The 24,303-nt window shown below is 39.1% G+C and overlaps 2 protein-coding genes across 9 annotated transcripts in view; one reads left to right on the top strand and one right to left on the bottom strand.

Annotated features, from left to right (window-relative positions):
- IST1 (IST1 factor associated with ESCRT-III) overlaps positions 1–15,270 on the top strand; it is a 31,336-nt gene extending 16,066 nt beyond the window's left edge. For 5 of the 8 annotated variants that reach the window (XM_089903278.1, XM_089903277.1, XM_089903279.1 and 2 more), the window contains 9 exons: positions 2,090–2,192; positions 2,625–2,805; positions 3,577–3,664; positions 8,554–8,637; positions 9,154–9,264; positions 10,474–10,668; positions 11,448–11,590; positions 12,634–12,682; positions 13,907–15,270. In XM_089903278.1, the coding sequence (XP_089759404.1) occupies positions 2,105–2,192; positions 2,625–2,805; positions 3,577–3,664; positions 8,554–8,637; positions 9,154–9,264; positions 10,474–10,668; positions 11,448–11,590; positions 12,634–12,682; positions 13,907–14,092 (1,125 nt within the window). In that variant the 5' untranslated portion in view covers positions 2,090–2,104 and the 3' untranslated portion in view covers positions 14,093–15,270. Of the gene's footprint in view, positions 1–2,089; positions 2,193–2,571; positions 2,806–3,576; positions 3,665–8,553; positions 8,638–9,153; positions 9,265–10,473; positions 10,669–11,447; positions 11,591–12,633; positions 12,683–13,906 lie in introns of those variants that run through there. The other 3 variants (XM_022583296.3, XM_089903280.1, XM_089903274.1) reach the window with 3 other exon arrangements.
- Positions 15,271–15,943: 673 nt separating this feature from the next.
- PKD1L3 (polycystin 1 like 3, transient receptor potential channel interacting) overlaps positions 15,944–24,303 on the bottom strand; it is a 54,776-nt gene continuing 46,416 nt past the window's right edge. Inside the window, 2 exon segments of the mRNA XM_089902482.1 lie at positions 15,944–16,482; positions 18,266–18,378. Coding sequence (XP_089758608.1) covers positions 16,318–16,482; positions 18,266–18,378 — 278 coding nt within the window. The 3' untranslated portion in view covers positions 15,944–16,317.

The following is a 24,303-nucleotide window of genomic DNA, read 5'->3' as shown; positions in this document are numbered from 1 at the left end:
GCTCAGCGGCCATGGCTCACGGGCCCAGCCGCTCTGCGGCATGTGGGATCCTCCCGGACCGGGGCACGAACCCGAGTCCCCTGAATCGGCAGGCAGACTCTCAACCACTGTGCCACCAGGGAAGCCCTGAATTGAAGTTTTGAATTTAGGATTATGAGACATGTGGCATAAGCTGTAATTAATACCATGCTTCAGCTGTACTGAACTTGTGTTTCTCACAAAACTTCTTGTTCTTTCTAGTACCTGGATTTTACACACATAACTCCCTCTGCCCAGGATAGTCACACCCCCTTTTTACCTTACGAATATCTTGCCTGTCCTTCAGGACTTGGCTTAGGCTTTTCCTTCTCCTAGAAAGAATTCTGTAACATCCCTGAGCAGGTTGCATGTCTTTTCTCTAGAATAGGTTTTTTAATCTTGACACTATTGTCATTTGGGGCTGGATTTTTTTTTGTTTGGGGCGGGGGTGTTGTCCTGTTCATTGTAGGATGTAGGCAGCATCCTTGTATGCCTACTATATATGCTAGTACCATCTCCTGAAATCACGACAAACCAAAATGTCTCCAGTCATTCCCAAATGTCCCCTCTAGGCAAAATCACTTCCAGTTGAGTACTATTCTAGAATTCTAGTTCTTAGCAAATAGTAATGTAGTTGCCAGATATTCTTAGCTGTTTTTTTTCCAATAGAATTTAAGTTCTTTTGATCACAAGGACTGTGCCTTCTAAATTTTTTTATCTCCAGCATCTAGCCATTGTCTGTCATAGAGATAATCAGCAAATATTTGTTAAGTGGATTGAACATAATTTAGTAGTATCATGGATCCCAGATATTTACCATTGTAAACTGGGACTTGGGTTAATTATTAAATGAAGTATAAAGGATTCTGCAGGCAATTTCACAAAAGGAAAATACATCTGATGTTTTCTGTTAGTGGTTTATGCACAGGCAGACATACTATTCCTAGTGTTTGTCCTTACATTGGGTATGTTTTTTGGTTTGTCTGTCCTTCGGTTACTTTGTTAGGCCTAGCTTTTGTTTGGATATTACATGTTTTGAAGTTCAGGTCCATAATTAATAGAGAGAAATAGTGCTGTCTTGATACAGAGCGCACAGTGGTCAATGCACAGTGTTATACCCTAAAGTCTTATGGGTGGAGGGAGTGGTTTTGTTGACTTTAACTCTGCTGTTCAGTAAAAGTCTTAGTAAATAATAGCCTTCTGTTGTCGAACTTTATTTTATTTTGCTTTTCGTTCTTAAATTTTTTTTACTGAAGTATGGTTGTTTACAGTGTTGTGTTCATTCCTCCTGTAGAGCAATGTGATTCGGTTGTATATATGTATACATTCTTTTTTTTTAATATTTTTTTCCATTATGGTTTATCATAGTATATTGAATTTAGTTCTTTGTGCTATACAGTAGGACCTTGTTGTTTATCCCTGTTGTCGAATTTTATAGAGCAGTTTTTTTTTTAACTTTTTTACCTCTTTGTATATTTCTTTGTAGGTGGGTAGATGTTAATGATATTTCTGTGATCTTGGGCAGTAGCTTGTTCCAAAGGCTAAGACTTAGTAGGAGGATTTGAGGAATTAAGGTGATAATATTTTTGAATTTAGTTCTAAATTTGATAATCTTTTCTTATTACTACCTCTTATCTTTTTTGGGGGAGAAGTAGGAGGCCTTCCAGCTTCTTTGTTTTTATCACCCCACTCCTACACCAGTACAGAGATAGATAATCATTTTATCCATCACCAGGTTCTTTCATCTCTGTGCTCAAAACAGATCTCAAATCCAATCACTTCTACCATCACCACTGCTAACTATCCCAGTCTAAGCTATTTTCATTTTTTGTTTGGACTGTTGTAATAGCCTTATTCTTGGTTCTCTTGCTTCCATTATTATCCTCCCCCAATCAGTTCTCCACCCAACAGCCAAATGACCTTTAAAAAATGTGAGTCAGATCATGTTATTTACCTGTATTAGAAAACTACTCTGGTTTATAATGTCAAATAATCCACCCTCTAACTTGGTCTTAGTTCCTGAACTAATTTTAACTTGAAAGTAGTCACTGTGCTTCTTGTCTTTTTCCAGGAGGAACAGCACAGCATGCTGGGCTCTGGATTTAAAGCTGAGCGTTTACGAGTCAATTTGAGATTAGTCATAAACCGTCTTAAACTCTTGGAGAAAAAAAAAAGTGAGTTATGCATGATTGCATTATATTTTCTTTCCCAAAATACACCACTGAGTTCTAGCACCTCAATATTGGCTCTTTCAGGCTAGCACTATGAAGTCTTAAGGATCCCATATCCTTTAGGTTTTGGATACATTTCTGCTGTCCTTTGTGACTAGTTAGACTGAATCACTTTGTTGCAGGGAAAGGAACATACTCTTGCTGTGGAATAGGTAACGTGACTCCATAGGTGGAAATTTCTGCTACACAAACAATATTCTCATCTAGACGAGGTAGCAAATTCTAGACTAGATGAGATGAGACTAAATTTGCTAAGGGAGGGTGAGCTAGGATATAGTAGAAACACCCACTTTTCTGTTTTGGGGTGGATGTCTGCCTGCAGGCCAGGGCCCAGTATACTACTACTTTGTGACTGGAGTGGGATCTGTGCTTTAGCGGAACTGGCCCAGAAAGCAAGGAAGGAGATTGCTGACTATCTGGCTGCTGGGAAAGATGAACGAGCTCGAATCCGAGTGGAGCACATTATTCGAGAAGACTACCTTGTGGAGGCCATGGAGATCCTGGAGCTGTACTGTGACCTGCTGCTGGCTCGGTTTGGCCTCATCCAGTCTATGAAGTAAGCTGGTTTGTCTTTTTTTTTTTTTTTTTTTAAGCTTCATTGAGGTATGGTTATTTAGGAAAAAACTTCACATATTTAATGTGTACAATTTGACGAGTTTGGACATAGGCATACACCTGTACACCATCATCACAATCAAGTTAGAAAACAGTTATCACCTCCAGAAATTTCCTTGTGTCCCCCTTTTTTTGATAAGAACATTTAACATGAGATCTGCCTTAAACATTTTAAAGCACTCAATACAGTATTGTTTAACTGTAGGCACAGTGTTGTTCAGCACACCTCTGGCACTTTTTCATCTTGTATAACTGTAATGAAGTAAGGTATTTTAATTTGAAGACCTAAGTCAAATCACCTCTGGAATTTGAGAAAGGAGTAGTAATACTGGTCTCTTCCTACACGTAGGGCGATAGCACTAAGGGACTACCACTTCACATACCGAACAACATTCTTCCTGCTATTCACTTGAAGGCTTGATCTCAATGTAGACAACTGGTGAAAAGAAAATTTGGAATGTGAAATCAAGAGGCCTAAGTTTGAGTCTTGGCTCAACCATTTTCTGACTTTGTGACCTTGGGCTTGTTACTTAGTTTGTGTTTCCCCCTCCAAAATAGGATGACAGTGATGGCTTGAAGCCTAGAGTTATTGTGAGAATCCAATGAGATTTGTGAAATTGCCTTAGAGGCTATCAAGTATGGGATACAGATGGTGGGGTTTTGTTTGTTTGAAAGAATGTTAAATTTTATTTATTTATTTTACCTTAATTAGGGAGTTAGATTCTGGTCTGGCTGAATCTGTGTCTACACTGATTTGGGCTGCTCCTCGACTCCAGTCAGAAGTGGCTGAGTTGAAAATTGTGAGTACAACCAGTTTCAGTGATGCATGAAGTTTTTCCTATTAGAAAGGTTGATAAATAAGTCACTTCTGCTTTTTTGACCACATATTTTTGTACCCTTCTCATGCTGCCTTTGAAAAAGTCTTTGTAAACTTGTTTCTTCCTCCTTTTCAGGCCTTATATCATGGAACAGAACAGTGTTTTCCAAACTTGAGTAATTTTTCTAAGGGGCAAAGTTACAAATATCCCCCGGTTTTTTCTTAAATTATTTTTATTGTAACGTTATTTAAGTATGTAAAAATAGAAGAGTTTTTATACAACTGTAAACCAGTAAAGTTAAAATAACATTAATTTAAGGGAACGGATGTTTTGCTTCATTGATTCATTCCACAAATATTTATTGAGCAGATGTTGTGAGTTGGGTGGGTACTGAGAGCACAGTGGTGAGCAAAGTTATGACACCAGCCCTACTCTTGTAGCTTAGAGTCTGGTAGAAGAGACAGAAAAATTCACTGAGAAATTGCCTGCCACATCGTGGATATGGTACTGACTGCTCAGGTACAAATTCAGTCGAGTTGTTTTCTCTCCTATTTTCTACATCTTTGCCGTTTATTCACTAGGAGATTGTCTCAGTCTTATCTCCCAACCTGTCTTATGAGATTTCCTTGTCTTCTGTATGTTTTTATTTTATTTTTTATTTTTTTATTTTTTTGCGGTACACGGGCCTCTCACTGTTGTGGCCTCTCCCGTTGCGGAGCACAGGCTCCTAACGCGCAGGCTCAGCGGCCATGGCTCACGGGCCCAGCCGCTCCGCGGTATGTGGGATCCTCCCGGACCAGGGCACAAACCCATGTCCCCTGCATCGGCAGTCGGACTCTTAACCACTGCGCCACCAGGGAAGCCCTGTTTTTATTTTTTAAGAGCTCTTTTTAAGTCTCTGAATATGTATTTTTTTAATAGTCTATTATTTTTGTTTCATGGCTACAATGTCTTCTAACTCTCTGAGGATATTATAGTCCCTTTTTAACTTTTCTTGTTTCTGTATTGTTTCCTTCTATCTATTTCTTAGATTTAAACTATTTTTATAATAGAGGCTTTTCTGAAAGGTTTCATGGCCCTTGGCTGTTCATATTTAAGAGTGAGGTACTAAAAAGTGGATTGGAACCTCTTGTGTGCTTGGGTGGGCTTATTGCCAGATGCCAATTCATTGTTTGTTTGTTTGTTTGCTTCCCTTTTTTCCTTCCAGTTTCATTGAGAGGTAATTGACATATAGCACTGTATAAGATGTACAGCATAATGACTTGACTTACATATATCATGAAATGATTATCACAGTAATTTTAGTGAACATCCATCACCTCATATAGATACAGAATTAAAGAAATAGAAAAATTTATTTTTGTAGTGAGAACTCTTACTATTTACTCTCAGCAGTTTTCATATATAACATACAGCAGTGTTAATTATATTTATCATGTTGTGCATTACATCTCTAGTACTTACTTACCTTACAACTGGAAATTTGTAGTACCTTTTGAGTGCCTTCATCCAATTCCCCCTTCCCTCCCACTCCCTGCCTCTGGTAACCACAAATCTGATCTCTTTTTCTATGAGTTTGTTGCATGTTTGTTTGTTTTTGAAGTGTAATTGACCTACATTATGTTGTTCCTGTTACACAACATAGTGATTTTTTTTATACATTTCAAAATGATCACGGTAAGTCTAGTTATGATATGTCACCATACAAACACATTACTTAGTTATTGACTATATTCCCCACACTGTACATTTCATACTTGTGACTCATTTATTTTGCAGCTGGAACTTTGTACCTCTTAATCTCCCTCACCTATTTCCTCCTCCCACCCACCTCTTGCAACCACCTGATTGTTCTCTGTATCTATAATTCTGTTTCTGTTTTTGTTTGTTCATATGTTTTATTTTCTAGATTCCACATATAAGTGAGATCATATGATATTTTTCTTTCTCTGTCTGACTTATTTCACTTAGCATAATGCCCTCTAGGTCTGTCCATGTTGTTGCAAATGGCAAGATTTCATTCTTTTTTATGGGTAATATTCCATTGTGTATATGTACTGCATTTTCATTCATCTATTGATGGGCACTTGGGTTGCTTCCATATCTTGGTGGTTGTAAATAATGCTTCAGTGAGAATAGGTGTGCATATATATGTTTTTTCTAATTAGTGTTTTTGTTTTCTTTGGATAAATACCCAGGAGTGGAATTGCTGGATCAGATGTTAGTTCTGTTTTTAATCTTTAGAGGAATCTCCATACTGTTTTCCATAGTGGCTACACCAATTTACATTGCCACTAACAGTACACTAGTGTTCCTTTTTCTCCACATCATCACCAACACTTGTTATTTGTGGTCTTTTTTTTTATGATAGCCATTCTGACAGGTGTGAGGGGATATCTCATTGTGGTTTTGATTTGCAGTTCCTTAATTAGTGATATTGAGCATCTTTTCATGTGCCTGTTGGCCATGTGTTTGTTGTCTTTGGAAAAATGTCTGTTCAGATCTTCTGCCAGTTTTCTAATTGGATTGTATTTTGGTGTTGAGTTATATGAGTTTTTTGTATATTTTGGATATTGACCCCTTATCAGATATATTGTTTGCAAATATCTTCTCCCATTCAGTAGGTGGCCTTTTCATTTTGTTGATAGTTTCCTTCACTGTACAAAAGCTTTTTAGTTGGATGTAGTCCCATTTGTCTATTGTTGCTTTTGTTTCCCGTGCCTGAGACATACCCAAAAGAGTATTACTAAGACCAGTGTCAAAGAGTGTACTGCCTGTATTTTTTCCTAGAAGTTTTATGGTTTCAGATCTTAGGTTTAAGTCTTTAATCTGTTTTGAATTTATTTTTGTGTATGTGTTGAGAGAGTAGTCCAATTTTCCCAGCGCCATTTATTGAAGAGACTGTCTTTTCCCCATTGTATATTCTTGCCTCCTTTGTTGTAGAATAATTGCCCATATAACTATGGGTTCATTTTTGGGCTCTCTATTCTGTTTCATTGATTTGTCTGTTTTTATGCCAGTACCATACTGTTTTGATGACTGCAGCTTTTTTAGTATAGCTTGGAATCAGGGAGCATGATACCTCCAGCACCAACTTATTGTTAAATGATCTGACTAAGCCCTTTCTTGAGGGAACTCTAGACTGTCAGGAACTAGTTTTCTTTCCTTGGACTGGTCATTTTCCTCAGAGAGGAGTTCTGTCTTCTACCTGGAAGGTATAAGCTGGCTGCATTTTTGAGAGCACAGGGAGAAGGAAGCCAAAGGTATCATTCCTCTCTTAGAGAAGATTTACACGTAATTCTCTTGTTGCCAGTATCTCTGCTCTCTGCTGTGCATGGAGCCCACAGTTCCTTTAGTTTAACCTCCCCAGAGAGTAAGCCTCCTGTATTCTGATAGGGTAGGGAGGGTGGTTATACAGTTTTGTGGGTAGGGGAATGGGAGAGTAGAGGCAACTACTTCTACTTTTAATGTAAATCTTGTTTATAGCCTCTCTTATACTCCTCCTTTATATCAAGATTAATTCCAGACGAAACAAAGATTTACATTTTTTTTTTAAAAAATGAAACCTTAAAGAAACAAAGTTAGGCATTAAAAAAAATAATCTCATAGTGGAAAAGGCATAAACATGCCACAAAACCTAAAAGCCGTAAACAAAGAGTGATAATATAAGTAAAAAAGATTTCTGCATAGTATAAAGCAGAACAGAAACCATCATTAAAAGACAAATAACAAACTTATAAGTACCCAGTACCACTGAAAGTCTACCTAACACTGAGTGCCCCCTCACTGAACTTCCAGGTATTGGGACCACTCTGGTCTAATAGCACTGTCATCTCCTGCCTGTACTAACTTCTTTTTTTTTTTTGCGGTACGAGGGCCTCTCACTGTTATGGCCTCTCCTGTTGTGGAGCACAGGCTCCAGATGCGCAGGCTCAGCGGCCATGGCTCACGGGCCCAGCCGCTCCGCAGCATGTGAGATCTTCCCAGACCGGGGCACGAACCGGCGTCCCCTGCATCGGCAGGCGGACTCTCAACCACTGTGCCACCAGGGAAGCCCTGTAGTAACTTCTTGAACGTTTTTTCTACATCTCCTTTGGCTTCCTTTAGTCTGTTCACCATTCCATCAGAACAACTAAGGGTTCTGTTCAAAACACTGATCTGATCCTGTCACTACCCCTTGCTTTAAAGTCCTTTAGTAGTTTCCTGTTGTTCTTGTGATAGAAACAAAACTAATAAAGCCTACACGGCCCTGCACTGTCTGGCTCCCATCTGCCTTTCTTCATTTCCTACCACACTCTTCCTTTGGGCCTTGCACAAGAGGCTCACTGATTTTATTTTGGCTTGAGGATTGGCCCTGTTTTTCCAGCAGAGGCCTTTGCACATGCTGTTTTCTTTTCCTGGAATGTTCTTCCTTCCCTCCATGTTTAGTTAAGTCCTGATCATCCTTTACATCTCAGTGAAGCATCACTTTATCTGACTTTTCTGATCAGGTCTGATTCTACTGTTGTAAGCAGATAGTTTAGTGTACTTTTCCTTTCCCCTATCACAGCTGCATTTGTACCTTTATCTTTGTGATTATTTGAGTAATGATTGTTTTTACCCAGAGACTGTAAGATTTTATAAGAGTAGGTACAGTGTCTGTTTTTCTTCATCATTTGTAGTGTATAACATAATGCTTATAATAGAGTTTGGCACATAGTTGCAGCTCAGTGGATGGCTGGATAAACAAATAACTAAATGAATCAATATGTACCCTTTAAGGCTTTACAGATCTAATCTTTCGGAAATCCTGTTTACTGTTAATAGGAGGACGCTTGAAGCCCTGTATAGGAGTGGTTTCCATTTTTATTTACTGTTCTTTTTCTCTGTAGGTTGCTGATCAACTCTGTGCCAAGTATAGCAAGGAATATGGCAAGTTATGTAGGACCAACCAGATTGGAACTGTGAATGACCGGGTAATGAACATAATTGTTAAACATGAAGCAATGGGTGGGGTGGGGGCAGGTTATTTTTATTGCCTGCAGTGAGTCCAGTGGGTACCACTGTAATGTAGGGTTAATCTGGGATTGCACCTTTCATAGTAAGAGAAGAATGCTGTCTGGCAGTGCAGTCAGCTCCTTACCCCTGTCCTACACCTCTGATTGTGAACCTTTCCATCATCCTGTGTCATTCCTGATTTTGTACCTTATCCTTTGTGCCACTTGTGATTTATGGAGGTAGAAGTGAGGTGGGGAGAAGGGTAGATGATTTCACATGTGGAAGGCAGCAATATCAGTCTTTGAGGCATATGTAACCAGAGGATGTGAGAGATACACGGGTCTTGTGCTTTGTGACTGAAAAAAATAATTTAACTGGATGGAGCTTTTTTTCCTCTCAATTTGAAATGTGAGGAACAAAGTTTAAAATTGATACAGGTTAGGCTTAGGCTGGTTGATGCAGATGCATCTTAACCCTGGATCTTTTACTTACAGCTAATGCACAAACTGAGTGTGGAGGCCCCACCCAAAATCCTGGTGGAGAGATACCTGATTGAAATTGCCAAGAACTACAATGTGCCCTATGAGCCTGACTCTGTGGTCATGGTACGTTTAGAGTCTTTTAGAATAAAAAGGAAAATGAGTCTCTCGATATCACTGTCTTTGAAAACTAACCATTTTCTTTGCACTCAAGTTTGCCTGTGGGAGTTTAAGCCTTTGTCCAGTTAATGCCTCTGGGGTAACAATAAATACGCCTGCATCTCTCAGAGTGTTTAGGGATCAGATGAGATGAATGACTGAAAACACTTTGAAAAGGTACAAACTTTGATACAAATATAAAGTGGCATTATTGCTAGTTTTCAATGAAGTTCAAGGAATTGAGAGGCCCCTATGGGTAGCAAGAAAAGCCTCAAGACCCAGAACAGATCCTGAAAACATCTTTTGTGTGCCTGCCATGTGCTCCAGAAAGCTGAGAATACAGAAAATATATAAACAAGGTCCCTGTCCTAAAGAGGCTTACAGTGAAAGAAGGGCAGATATGCAAATAGTAAATCAGCAGTTCATGTTGACCGGGTATAGTATGTTTTGGTGTGCTGCTCAGACAACCCTCCCCCTGCCTGAAGTACACATTTCAGGACAAACATTTATTCCGCCAGCTCTTTTTTTATTTTAAGTAAATTTATTTTTGGCTGCATTGGGTCTTCGTTGCGGTATGTGGGCTTCTCATTGCAGTGGCTTTTCTTGTTGCGGAGCATGGGCTCTAGGTGCACAGGCTTCAGTAGTGGGCTTAGTTGCTCCGCGGCATGTGGGATCTTCCTGGACCAGGGCTTGAACCCGTGTCCCCTGCGCTGGCAGGCAGATTCTTAACTGCTGCGCCAGCAGGGAAGCCCCTCTCCCAGCTCTTGAGAGTATTGATGACTGGTGGCTCACGCAGCTGAGTGTCCCTCCAGCAGTGGCCCTCAGAAGACAGCTTCCTTACCCAGGGTCTTTCCTGGGGGCAGCCTGTATTTGGTAACTGGTCATTGCAGGGGATTAAAGACTCTGCCCCTTTGTCCCCAGTTGGGAGCACCTGCTGTAGTCCCAGCCTAGCTCCAGAACTCCCTGGGGGAATTAGCTGACCCCTTCGTTGTGAATGCATGGCAGCCCACCTTCTTCCTTTGCCCAGCCCGGCTTCCTTCATGTCCCCACAGGTGTCTGTCCCAAGAGACCTCTCCAGTAAACTTCTGTCAACGCTAATCTCCATCTCAGAGTCAGCTTCCTGGGGAACCTAGCTGGTGACAGGCCTAATGATACGGGTTTCTCTCTTTTTCTTAGGCAGAAGCTCCTCCTGGAGCAGATACAGATCTTATTGATGTTGGATTCACAGATGATGTGAAGAAAGGGGGCCCTGGAAGAGGAGGTGGGGGCGGATTCACAGCACCAGCTGGTGGACTTGATGGAACAGTGCCAATGCCCATGCCCATGCCATCTCCACACACTCCTTTCTCATACCCTCTTCCAAAGGGACCAGTAAGTACACATACAAATAAATATGGATATAAATTCTAGAAAATGTTACAGAAGATGACAAGTTGGCTCTGTGAATACACTCAGGAATTGTAGGTTATCAAGAGGATTTAGCAGTAAGAATATTTGGTATTAGTTTATTGATCATATTGTGGAAAAAATAGCATTGGGATTTGGAGAAAATCTTTTGGTTCATCTGTAGGTAATGAAGTGGGAAAATCTAGAGAGATGGTACTAGAAAAACTCCTTTTCATGTAGGTTTCTTGAAACTTTGGGACTTGTAGGTATACTAGTAGCATTTTCCAAAAATGAATAACCAATACTTATTACCAGGTCTACCTCCTTCGTAGATAAGAAGATGAAAGTCATTGCTAGTAAGAAAGTTTGGGGACTTCCCTGGCAGTCCAGTGGTTAAGACTCCATGCTTCCACTGCATGGGGCGTGAGTTCGATCCCTGGTCAGGGGACTAAGATCCCACGTGTTGTGCAGTGCGGTCGTCTCCTCTCCCCCAAAAAAGAAAGTCTGGTAAGAAGCTTCCCTTGTAGACATTGAGGCAATTTAGTAATTTGAAGAATAGCCTTTGGGTACAGATCTTTAAAAATCTGGATTCTTCCTGATCACATGTGGTCCTTTTAGGCACTTTTTCTTTTGGGGCTCTTGAATACATGTATTAAATATATATCTTGAATATATATATGTATTCAATGTGAATATATTCACATTGAGAAAATAGTTGTATACACACACATATTTATTTCTCCTTTCCTATTTACACACTTCAGAAATTGCAGATCGGGGTAATGTCTCTGATGTTGCCTTTCTCCTCTTGCAGTCGGATTTCAATGGATTGCCAATGGGAACTTATCAGGCCTTTCCCAATATTCATCCACCTCAGATACCAGCAACTCCCCCATCGTATGAATCTGTAAGTGCCTGAGCCTCTTTTATAAGCAGCAGGAGAGTGAATCCATGAAGAGAGAGCAAAATAATGGCCACAGGGAAGGCAAAGTTTTGATCAACTAGTACTGGCATTGCTCTATGCTTTGGATTCTTGTGTTGCTTTAATATTACCCTGGAAACGGGGGGTGGTGGTGGTGGTGGTGGCAGCATCGTTGGGGGCAATGCTTTGTCTGCAGTTAAGCCAGGAATCAGGAAGGAGCTGCAGATCCTGGAAAGTTGTGGTAGGGCACTTGATCAGACTTTTTTTTTAGACTAGGCAGAGAATCATATTGAGCTGGTACAGTCTTGGTACTAGAATAATTGAAATACCAGTTTTATAAATTCTCAACACTGTGTAAAGGAATAAGAACCAGATTTTTGTCTTAAACAGATAAGTGTCTAGTAAATTTCAGCCTATAGCATTTATTTTATATTTTAGTCTTATAGTTAGAGCTTGCTGTTATTGCTATATGGTAATGATGCCTCGAACTGTAGGTGGTTGTACCGGTTTTGGTTCAGAATTAGATGACTTTTCTGCCAGCCTTGTTTGCTCATCTAGGGAGATCGCCCTGTTCCTGAGCTTGCTTAGTGTTCTTTCCTTTGGTTTTTACATTGGGCCTGAATTTTTATGTTTTGGTTTTGCACGCATTGAAGCATTGCCCACAGCTGTTTCTAGGAACGAGGTAGAAGATCTTCGTTAGTATTTGAGGACTTGGTTCTTGGAGATGAATGTGGCGGTTTAGAATGCTTTCTCTCTGCCTGGAAGGTGAAGGTAACAGATTAAAGAGATGTTATGGTGTGGTAAGAATTTTCTTTTCCTCTGCTTGGCAGTTATGAGTTCAACATGGTATCTGTCTGGTTGGAAGAAGATCAGGAAAGGAGTATAGGGGGCGGAGGGGCAGTTTCTTTGGAGCAGTTTCTGTTGCTTTTGCTGAGCAGCTTAGCTTTTGCAACACACATGGGCTTATACCATTACTTTCACCAGTGATGCCATTGCTTTCTCCTCTGGTCATGATCTTTGTGTTTCAGGTTGATGACATTAATGCTGATAAGAATGTCTCTTCTGCACAGATCATTGGTGAGTCAGAAACCCTCGAGAGTTTCTCAGTACTGAACCCTTTGCTGTTTTCTTATCTCTGTTCCTCCCTCAGATTGTTTTTATGCTTGTGGCATTCTACCTACGTGCCACGTTCTCTCCCCAAATGCAGTATGGTGGAAATAGAACTCAGGATTTCCCACTTCCAAAAAGAAAAGATCTTTCGTGGCTCCAAAGAATCTCCCCAGTTCCCTGTTTCTGTTAGTGATATCATTATTCTTTTTCACCTTGCAGTTTTCAGTCATCCTCAGGTTCGGTGTATTCCTGCTGCTTCCATTTCCACTGTGCCTGGAAATACCAAAATTTTTTTAAAATTTGGGCATTAAAGAGGGGGATACACATAAATCATAAGTGTATAGCTCAGTGACTTTTCACAAAGCAAGCATGCTCATGTAGCCATTCACTGAAAAATTAAAACACTACCAGCACTTCAGAAACCCAGAGGGGAATATTTTTTAAAATTGGGACAGTTTCATTGAGGTATATTTTACATACAAAAAATACACAGAAGTGTATATTGTGATGAGTTTTGATGTGTCTCCACACATACATTATGTAACCACCACCTCAGTAAAGATACAAAACATTTCTGTCACCCCAGAAAGTTACCTTGTGTTCCTTTCTAGTTAGTTCCATCCCAGAGGCAAGCACTGTTCTTATTTCCTAAAACTATGGTTTAGGTTGCCTGTTCTAGAACTTAGATACAAATGGAAACATACAGTAGGTAGAGAGGGCGATGATTTAAAACGGAAGACTAGAAATACAGATCACATTCTATTACATCAAACGGTATGGATGTTAACATTCCATATAAAATTTTTCTCCCATAAGCCTTAAAGAGTAGCTCATCCCAATAGAATTCTAGTACCATTTCTTGGACTTTCTTATTATGGGAGTAGACCTTTGTGAAAGGGGACAGTCCATTGAAATGAATGCTGTGTACCTAAGCCCCATGCACCACACTTTGACTTTCCCTTAAACTTTTTTCTCACTGTAGGAAAGTAAAACATATTCAACCATAATTAGAAAACGTAGCTGTTAATTGTCCTGAAAATTTTTATTGACCTTTAGAATTATTTTTTAAAAAACAATGTTTTCTCCAGTATTTTGATTATTTTATTGTTTCTGCCATGGGGGATTGTGGGGTTTGAGGATCTGAGCCACGGGCATTTTTAACATCTGTGCTCCTTACTGTAATTTAATTAGGTCCTGGACCCAAGCCAGAAGCTTCTGCAAAGCCCCCTTCCAGACCCGTGGATACCTATGACAACTTTGTACTGCCAGAATTGCCATCTGTGCCAGACACACTACCAACTGCATCTGCTGGTGCCAACACCTCAGCCTCTGAAGACATTGACTTCGATGATCTTTCCCGGAGATTTGAAGAGCTGAAGAAGAAAACATAGGCTTCCTAAACCAGGCAAGGTCCAAGTTCTGGGAATTGAGACTGAGCAGTTTCTCCTTGTAACAAAGAATCTCCATGAAATTCTGCTTCATCTGTTAACCATCACTGAGTACACTCTTCCTCTGGGTTCTCTTCCTGCTCTGACACACTCGGCTGCCTTCCGGTTCTCCACTGCTCCTGAGAGACTAACAACTGGAGATTGTGAGGTTGGAGCAGCTGGCTCCTGGCAGCCTTGCTTGTCCATTTCCTGTCAGTGTGATCCCATTTCTCTCCTTCCTGTCCCACCATCTCTCCACAGGGGAGTGAGAAGGGGAGAGCTGTCAAAGATGGCCGGATGGTGGAGGAGAGTACTTCATGAAGTGTCTCAGCTCTGTGCTGAGGTTCTAGACTTAGAAACAAAGCCCTCCGTACAGAGGGATTGGTGGTGAGTGAGATTCAAGGCCAAGTTGTCGATTTTCTCGCTCTAATATGAATGGGAGAGAGAAAATGGCTCAGGAAGCCATCGTAACAGTTGTTAGAAGCTGGGTCTTCTCATTGACATACACACTACTCCTTGCTGCAGGGCACTGTTCCACCTGGATCCAGTTGCAAACTTTGGAAAGTTGAAGGCCTCTCTTAGTTCTACTGGATTCTCAGGGAGCCCTCTGTGGCCTTTTGCTTTATTTTGAGTGCTGTGTTTCCCTTTTAATAGAGGGCAGCACTGTATATAAATTCCTGTTTTTCCCCATGGCATGTTCTGTTGGATTGCATTGCTGGCCACATACTGGGCAAAAGTCACCATTCAAGGCTAAGGTGGGCTTCCAGTAGCCTTAATAGAAATATTCAAGTCTCTTGAGTAGTGAGCTGGAAAGCCTACAGGTGAAGAGGGGTTCCTGTTTTCATTTGAAAACGTTATGATCAAGAGAACCTTTAAAAACTGATCTCAGATAAATTTTTGGTGCCCATGTGGCTGTAGGTGTTCTGCTCCTTCCCTTGACGGATGAGACTCTGTTTTGCCCCCTAGCTAAGGCCATCCTTCCCCACAAGGATGGATTTGGGATCGGAAGATACGACTTCGGCTTCTGTGTGGTGTATCTGTACACACTTGTTTCAAGCAACTTTAATGTTTTTGATTGATTTGTATGTCATGGCTCAGTAGCTGCTAATAAAGTTAAAAATTCTGTGCCCCGCTTTCTCCATTGTTTTGGTCAAATGACGAGGGTCAAGATTTTAGTGGAGAGTATTTAAGCAAGTGACACATACTGGGCACAAGCCAGACCTTATTGGCTCCCTGGGTAGGATGCCTGGGGAGTAAGGGGCCCATTTCGATCTCAGTATTTAAGCCCAGATTGTTACCTGTGAGTTGGCTTGGTTACTTCTGTGTGACAGGGCTCCCCCTTAGCCAAATCTCATGCTTGTATCTTTAATTAAAGTTGCAGTGAGCTTACTTCTGACTCATATTTCCCATAGTCATCCTGGAACATGAATGATGTTACTTGGTGTTTGTTTGGCAGCAGAGCTGGTTTATCCTGCATCACTCTTGCAGTGTTAACCCTCTGATAGTGCCAAGTTCCATAAACATAAGAATCTGCAGCCAAGGGGATTTTTATTCTTCACTAACAAAATTAACTAAGTATATTATAAACATCTATAATTTTCTAAAGTACACCATGCAAATATCAGTATTAATATACTAAGAAGTAATAAGCCAAGCGAAGAGGTAACAGGATTAATCTTTTGAAACTTCATTTGTCAGTGGCCATTGCTGTTACAGCTGTTTGCTTACTTACATGTGTTCTGGTGTTGCTGTATTCCTAACAAACTTGAGAGCTTCAGTAGCAGCATAACCATCAGTGCAGCTTCTTTCTGAGTCTGTTGGAAGACAAAAAGAGAAAAGCAAGGAAATCGAAATTGCTGCTAGTGGTGGAGGAAAAAAAGTACCAAAGATATATTTTTTAAAAAGTAGATATTAAGTGTAAAGATACTGTTTCCTTTAATGGTTTACTGTCAGGCCTTGGAGTGTTTCTGCTACTTAACAGTGGAGGGCCAGCTATTTATAGGACAGTGGATGTAGAACATAATGTACTTTTGGTAAATTGGGTTTCCTAGGAAAATGGTTGGCAGAGCTGTGGAGACTAATAAAGGGAGTATGCTGATACTGTGCGTTATGTCAGTCTGTAATCTTAAGAGCAGCTACAATTGAGCTTTTCCAGTGATAAAATCATGATAGGGTTTATATTTCAATTACTGAGTCAGAGTTACTTACCTTAAAGGACTTTCTTTCTTTACCAAAGGTCATTAAAATGGCAGAAACAAAAAGGTTGATCACAAATACCATCAAAACGGCACTGGTTAGGAGAATAAGAAAGGAGCTCAGGACTGGGTTTAAAGCAATAACCTGAAAAGACAATAGGACACTTCGAGTTTAAACACTGAGAGTTTAATATCTACTTTAAAAATGTAAGATATATGCTAACATTTGGGATATATTCATGTAAGGAAACACTTACGTCTGGTGGAAACTAGAAAAGCAAAAATATTAAAAAGGAAAATACTTTTGAGTGGACAGAAAAGCAAGAGTGACTGACTCTAAGAGTGTAAATAATTGTGCCTTCAGGGCTTTCACAAGAAGAAAACAGGTGAGTTGTAATGGAATTATAAGTGACTCAAAGCCCATGTGAGTTGTTGGGAATTCTGGAAAATATTTCTAAACATGGAAGCTTCAAGGAATAGCAAAAGTGTGTTGAAAAAATACACAGATACCAGCAGTGATAATGAAAACTGTCCCTGCCGTTCCAAGCACTTTCTACTCTGAACATAGGAGCATTTCAATACAGTTTAAAAGGTTAGCCATAGAAAACTGGCTTTTAATGCTTTTTCTAGATTTTTTTTAATCGTTATCTTTAAAAGTATAATTACTGAGTTTTGCCATTCTTGCCTTTTCAGTACAAAGAGATCTTTCTCAAATGTAGGGCTTACTAGAATGGTTTCCAGTAAAATTTGGTTTCCAAATTCTTAAATTTAGGTGTTCCTTTTAAAAATGATTATTTTCCTTTGGTATTGGCTGATTCATTATTGCCACTGGGCACTGTTTTAAAAAAAAACACCCAACAACTTAGAGGATGAATACTTGCAATAAATACTATTGTGATGGAAATCTCTGTGACAGAGATATTATAATGGCTGCCAGCTTATATCTACTTATTTTAAAAGAGCTTAATCATAACTCCAGGTAAACCAAACAGTTTGGGCAAACGTTGAGTTTGTGATGCAAGACTATTCCCAGTAAGTATACTCCATTTTCCCTTTTAAGTCAAAAAGTAGGTGTCAGCAAAAGTTTATTATGATTGTTACTTCTTTAAGAGCTTTAGTATATAAAGTGTTCCAGGGGTGAGGACTTCATTCCCTAGTGATTGGGGCTGGAACCATAACAAAACAGTCCACCCAAAATAGCAGTTATGTTAATCTTTCTTAGATTTTAGGAAGGTGGTGGTAACTTTCCACGTTAGAAACTATGTTAATTTACCCATTTTAATTAGTAACCTTTGATTTCTAGAGTATCAGAATGATGAGCTTTGATGAAAATCTTGCCAGTTTCACTAATTTGAATTGCAGTTTTTTTCTTATCAAATCTATATGTGCTAGTGTTTGGGACCCAAAACCTCACCTGGGTTTCCTACTTTATTTTTTATGTTGAGTAGAAAGGGATTTGTGTAGGTAGTTCCTGGGAGAAAATAACAGCCTCTCTGAAATTAGTATTTATAGACAGAAATAACTGCAGTTCTTTCTGGACTTGTACCTCCCTAATTTTTCTTTTTTAAGTCACTTCCAATTGTACCCTTCAAAGGGCCATTGAGAAAGCAGCAGCAATCATGTTAATCTGGCCAGGTGTGAGAACACAAGTTCAGGCCCAGTGTCTTTGGCTGTAAGATTAAGGATAGAAGAAGTGAGAAAGGTGGGACTATGTGCTTAGGAAAGGAAGGATTTCTGAAGGTAACAGCCACTCAAAAGCTATACAGTATCTGTAGGTAATACCATAAAATAATGGCAAAGGAACTAAGTTTCTCCCTTTTCCAGTATGCAGTGGTACAGTAGGGGCTGCTTTTATAAGCAATTCTCCCCTTGTTTGATATATTAAACCAAATAGAATTCTGCAGGGAAACCAGGAATAGGGTTTTTACCTCCTTGTGATGAGAGATTCCCATCAGGAGACCAACAACAGTCACTGCTGAACTGAGACAAGTTCGGTAGTCAGAGATGCTCCATCCAAACAGCAGGTTAAACTGAAAAAGAACTGTCAGATGGGGGTGGAGAGTAGTAGAGGGGACTGCACTTCTTTGGGTCCTGAGGTGCTTGATAATGGTGAGGTCAAGGTAGAACCAATGGAATAGAAATTAAAGAAGCTCCTTAGTGGCCATTCAAATTGCTATGCCTAAAAACTACACAGAATTCTTCTGTAATTACAGTGTTTTCATATAAATTTGACTTCCATATAGTTCATCCTGTGAACTAAATGTTATCCCCATTTTAGAGATCAAACAAATGTCTTGAGTTTATCATACTGCTAGTTAACTGTGGGCCTACACAACTAAAACCAGCTCCACTGTCTTCTCCAAAACTCATTGCCAACTTGAACTGATGGTTTTCCATTTAGTGACCTTTTCTAAGGGAAGCAATGTGATTCCAAGACTACAGCACTTAGGAAAAGACAGACGCTAGATGCAGCAAAAGCAGTTCTAAGAGGGAAGTTTATAGCAATAAATGCTTTACATTAATAAAAATCTCAAATAAAAAACCTAGCTTTACTGCTCAAGGAACTAATAACTGATCCTAAAGTTACAAGAAGAAATGAAGTAATAAAGATTAGGGCAGAAATAGCGACTAGAAAGACAACAGAAAAAAAAGTTAGCTTTTTTGAACAACAAAAATGACAAGCCTTTAGCTAGACTAACCAAGAAAAGAGAAAGGATTCTAATAAATAAAACTACATAAACAAAAGAGGAGACATTACAACTGATATCACAAAAATACAAAGGATCATAAGAGACTACTAGGAATAATTACACACCAACAAACTGGATAACCTAGAAAAAATGGATAAATTGCTAGAAACATACAACTGAATAATGAATAAACAGAAAACCTGAACATACGAAGTATAAGTAAGGAGACTGAAGCAGTAATCAAAAACCTCTCAACAAAGAAAAGCCCAGGACCAGATAGCTTCATGGGTGAATTCTATCAAACATTTAAACTTTTAAATTCTCAGACTTCCCTGGTGGTCCAGTGGTTAGGACTCTGTATTTCCACTGCAGGGGATTGTAGGTTTGATCCCTGGTCAGGAAACTAAGATCCCATGTAAGTCAATAAATGTGATACACCATATTAAAAGAATGAAGGATGAAAAACATCTCCATTGTACATATATACAATGGAATATTACTCAGCCATAAAACGAAACGAAATTGAATTATTTGTAGTGAGGTGGATGGACCTAGAGTCTGTCATACAGAGTGAAGTAAGTCAGAAAGAAAAACAAATACCGTATGCTAACACATATATATGGAATCTAAGAAAAAAAAAAATGGTCATGAAGAACCTAGGGGTAAGATGGGAATAAAGACACAGACCTACTAGAGAATGGACTTGATATGGGGAGGGGGAAGGGTAAGCTGTGACAAAGTGAGAGAGTGGCGTGGACATATATACACTACCAAACATAAAATAGATAGCTAGTGGGAAGCAGCCGCATAGCACAGGGAGATCAGCTTGGTGCTTTGTGACCACCTAGAGGGGTGGGAGGGAGATGCAAGAGGGAAGAGATATGGGGACATATGTATATGTACAACTGATTCACTTTGTTATAAAGCAGAAACTAACACACCATTGTAAAGCAATTATACTCCAATAAAGATGTTAAAAAAAAACAAAGACATGATCTCAACAGATGCAGAAAGAGCATTCAACAAAATTTAACAACCTTTAATGATAAAAACTCTCAACAAATTAGGCAAGAAGGAATGTACTTCAACATAATAAAGGCCATATATGTCAAGCTCACAGCTAACATCATACTCAATTGTGAAAAGCTAAAAGCTCTTCCTCTAAGATAAGGAACAAGACAAGGATGCCAACTCTCACCACATCTATTCAACACAGTACTGGAAGTCCTAGCCAGAGAAGTTAGGTAAGAAAAATAAATAAAAGGCATCCAAATAAGAAAGGAGGAAGTAAAACTGTCTTTGCAGATGACATGGTCTTATATATAGAAACCCTAAAGACTCCACCAAAAACCTGTTAAAAGAAATGAATTCAGTAACGCTACAGAATAAAAAATCAAAATACAAAAATCAGTTGCATTTTCTTACACTAACAACTAGCTGAAAAAGGAATTAAAAAAAGTCTCATTTACAATAACATCAAAAAGAATAATACACTTGGGAATAAATTTAACCGAGGTGAAAAATCTGTTCAATGAAAACTATAAGAGATTGATGAAAGATATGAAAAAGACAAAAGTAAATGGGAAGATTTCCCACATTCATGGATTGGAAGAGTTAATATTGTTAAAATGTCCATACTACACAAAGTGATCTACAGATTCAATGCAATCTCTATCAAAATTCCAGTGGCATTTTCCCCAGAAATAGAGGAAATCCTAAAATTTGTATGGAACCACAAAAATACCATGAATAGCCAAAATAATCTTGAGAAAGATGAACAAAGCTGGAAGCATCACACTTCCTGATTTCAAACTATATTGCAAAACTATAGTAATCAAAATACTATGATATTGGGATAAAAACAGATACATAGAACAATGGAACTGAATAGAGAACCCAGAATTAAACCCACACCCATAGATTCGGCCAACTAATCTATGACAAGGGTGCCAAGAATACACAATGGGGCTAGTCTCTTCAACAAATAATGCTAGGAAAACTGGATTTCCACATGCAAAAGAATGCAGTTGGACACTTTTATTTTGCCATATACAAAAAATCAACTCCAAATGGATTAACAACTTAAACCTTAGACCTGAAACTGCAAAATTCCTATGAGAAAATAGAAGAAGCTTCTTGACACTGGTCTTGGCAGTTTTTTGGATATGACGCTAAATGCACAGGCAACAAAAGCTATAACAAGTGGGACTACCTCAAACTAAAAAGTTTCTGCGCAGCAAAGGAAACAAACAAAAGGCAGCCTATGAAGTGGGAGAAAATATTTGCAAACTATATATCTGATAAGGGGTTAAAATCCAAAATCCATGAAGAACTCATACAACTCAATACCAAAAAAAAATCATCCTGATTAAAAAATGGGCAAAGGACCTGAATACACATTTTTCTAAAGAAATACAAATGACCAACAGGTATATGTAAAAATCACTAATCATCAAGGAAATAACAAACCGAAACTGCAATGTGATATCACCTCACGACTGTTAGGATGGCTATTATCAAGAAGACAAGAAATAACAAATGTTGGTGAGGGTTTGGAGAAAGGAGCCCTGTTGGTGGGAATGTAAGTTGGTATAGCCATTATGGAAAACAGCATGGAGTTTCCTCAAAAAATTAAAAATAGAGCTACTAGATGATCCAGTAATCCTACTACTGGCTATATATTGAAAGGAAATGAAATCAGCATCTTGAAGAGCTATCTGCACTCCCATGTTCATAGCAGGATTATTCACGAAAGTGAAGATATGAAATAAGCCAAACAAAGAAACATGTATGATCTCTTGTAAGTGCAATTTTTAAAAGTCGAACTTACAGAACCAGAGGGTAGAATGGTGGTTACCAGGGGCTGGGGTGGGGAGGGGGATGGGTGGATGTCAGTCAGAGTATACAAACTTTTAGTTTTAAAATCAATAAGTCCTGGAGATCTAATATATAGCATGATTATAGATTATAGTTAATAGTAATATATTGTATACTTGAAATTTGCTTAGAGAATAAGAGTTCTTATCACACTAAAAACATGTAACCGTGTGAGGTGATGGATATGTTAATTAGTTTGATTGTGGTAAACATTTCACAGTGTATTCATATATCAAAACATCACATTGTACCTTAAATATATACAATTTTAATTTCTCCATTGTACCTCAATAAAGCTGGGGAGAAAAGAGAACCTAAAAACTATTAACAAAAAAATTCAGCAAGCTGGCTGGGTACTAAATATAATAAAATCAATAGCCTTCATATATTCAAACAATATTTACTTAGAAACTATAGTGAAATAAAATCTCATTCACAATAGACCACAAAAGATAAGCCTAACAAGAGATGTGCAAGAATTATATGAAGAGAATTTAATATTACTGAGGGATACAAATGCAGATGAGAATAGAAAAAGCATACCACACTCCCAGATAGAACATCATAAGCTACCAATTCCCTAAATTAATTTTTATAAATCCTTATTTTGTTTCTGTATAAATATCTAAATCTCTACAACTGAACGAGCTCTTAATACATAAAAAGCTCCCATTTATCAAAACAAGCAAACAAAACCAAGCAGCCCAATGAAAAATGGGCAAAAATTATAGAATGACATTGATTCATTCTTTCTCTCCATCAGTATGTATTGAGTGCTCACATACACCAGGTCCTCTTCTAGGTGCTGGGAACACAGCAGTGGCCAAGAGTCCCTGTCCACAGAGCATTCACATTTGAGGAGGGTGGGAGACAGGCAATAACCAAACAATATTCAGGTAATAATTGTGCTATGAAGAAAACTGAGCCGCGGAGCAACTAAGCCCGCGTGCTACAACTACTGAAGCCTGCGCGCCTAGAGCCCGTGCTCTGGCAACAAGAGAAGCCACCGCAGTGAGAAGCCCGCGCACCACAACGAAGAAGAGTTGCCCCCACTCACCGCAACTAGGGAAAGCCCACGCACAGCAACAAAGACCCAACGCAGCCAAAAATGAATGAATAAATAAATAAAAAAAGAAACTGAGTAGGAAGAGGGGATAGAGTGTTCTGTGAGGAGGGAGCAGTGCTGTTTATTTACAGGATGATTAGAGGTTTCTCAGAGGAGGTGGCTTATGAGAAAGACCCTAATAAAGTTCGGAGCTCCCAATGCAAACGTCAGTCAGGGCAACAGCAAGTTCCAAGGCAAGAGCATGTGCATCGTGTTTAAGGAGAGCACAGAAGCTTGTGTGGCTGAATTAGAGTGAATGAGGGTCAGAATGAGGGTAGGAGAAGTAACAGATGTAGCTACAGCTCCGGACAGGGAAGGCCCTAGAGTAAACATTAGAAAGGGTTTGGGCTTTTATTTTAAGTATGATGGAATCCATTGGGAGGTTTTGAACAGGGACAAAACACATTTATGTTGTAAAAAAAATAATATGGGGAAGATGGAATGAAGACGGGCAAGAGCAGAGGCAAGTTTTGTCCATATGAGAGGTGAAAAATGGTTCCTTAGTTTAAACTTGCATTTTCTCATGAGCGCAGTTGCAAACCTTTTGTATATTTCAGAGTTACCTGTATTGTATGAAAACACCAATGTTCACTGAACTGTTGGCGATGTGGGCAGATCTAATACATTGCTCGTGGGAACATTAATTGGTACAATTGAGGAGAACAATTTGGCAATATCTTTCTAAATGAAAAATGGATATACATTTTTAGCAAGTCTTTTCAAGGTACTTATCTTACAGATATATTTGCACATGAGTGAAATTACATATGTAAAAGGGTATAAATGGTAGTATTATTGTTAACAGTATAAGAGTGGAAACAATCTAAATGTCTATTAAAAGGGAACCGGTCATAAAACTTATGGTACATCCACGCAATGGCATACTATATAGTAAATGAATAAAACATAAAAAGGGACAGCTTTATATATGCTGATGGAACAATCTCCAGGCAAATTGAGGGGAAAAGGCAAAAAGGCATGACAATGTTTATAGTATGCTGCTATTTATCATCAAATGTATTTGCAAATGTATAGATTACCTCTGAAAGAATTTACAAGTATACCTTGGAGATACTGTGGCTTCGGTTCTAGACCACTGCAATAAAGCAAGTCACATGAATTTTTTGGTTTCCCAGTGCATATAAAAGTTATGTTTAGGGAATTCCTTGGCTATCCAGTGGTTAGGACTCGGCGCTTTCACTGCTGGGGCCCGGGTTCAATCCCTGGTTGGGGAACTAAGATCGTACAGGCCGTGCGGTGTGGCCAAAAAAAAAAAAGTTATGTTTACACTGTA

This window comes from Delphinapterus leucas, chromosome 20 (assembly GCF_059928025.1).
Source record: "Delphinapterus leucas isolate spDelLeu-1000000601 "Yukka" chromosome 20, BTC_Dleu_Yukka2, whole genome shotgun sequence".
Lineage (NCBI taxonomy): Eukaryota > Metazoa > Chordata > Mammalia > Artiodactyla > Monodontidae > Delphinapterus > Delphinapterus leucas.
The sequence above is the reverse complement of the archived record's forward strand: the minus strand, read 5'-3'. Positions and strand labels throughout refer to the sequence as shown.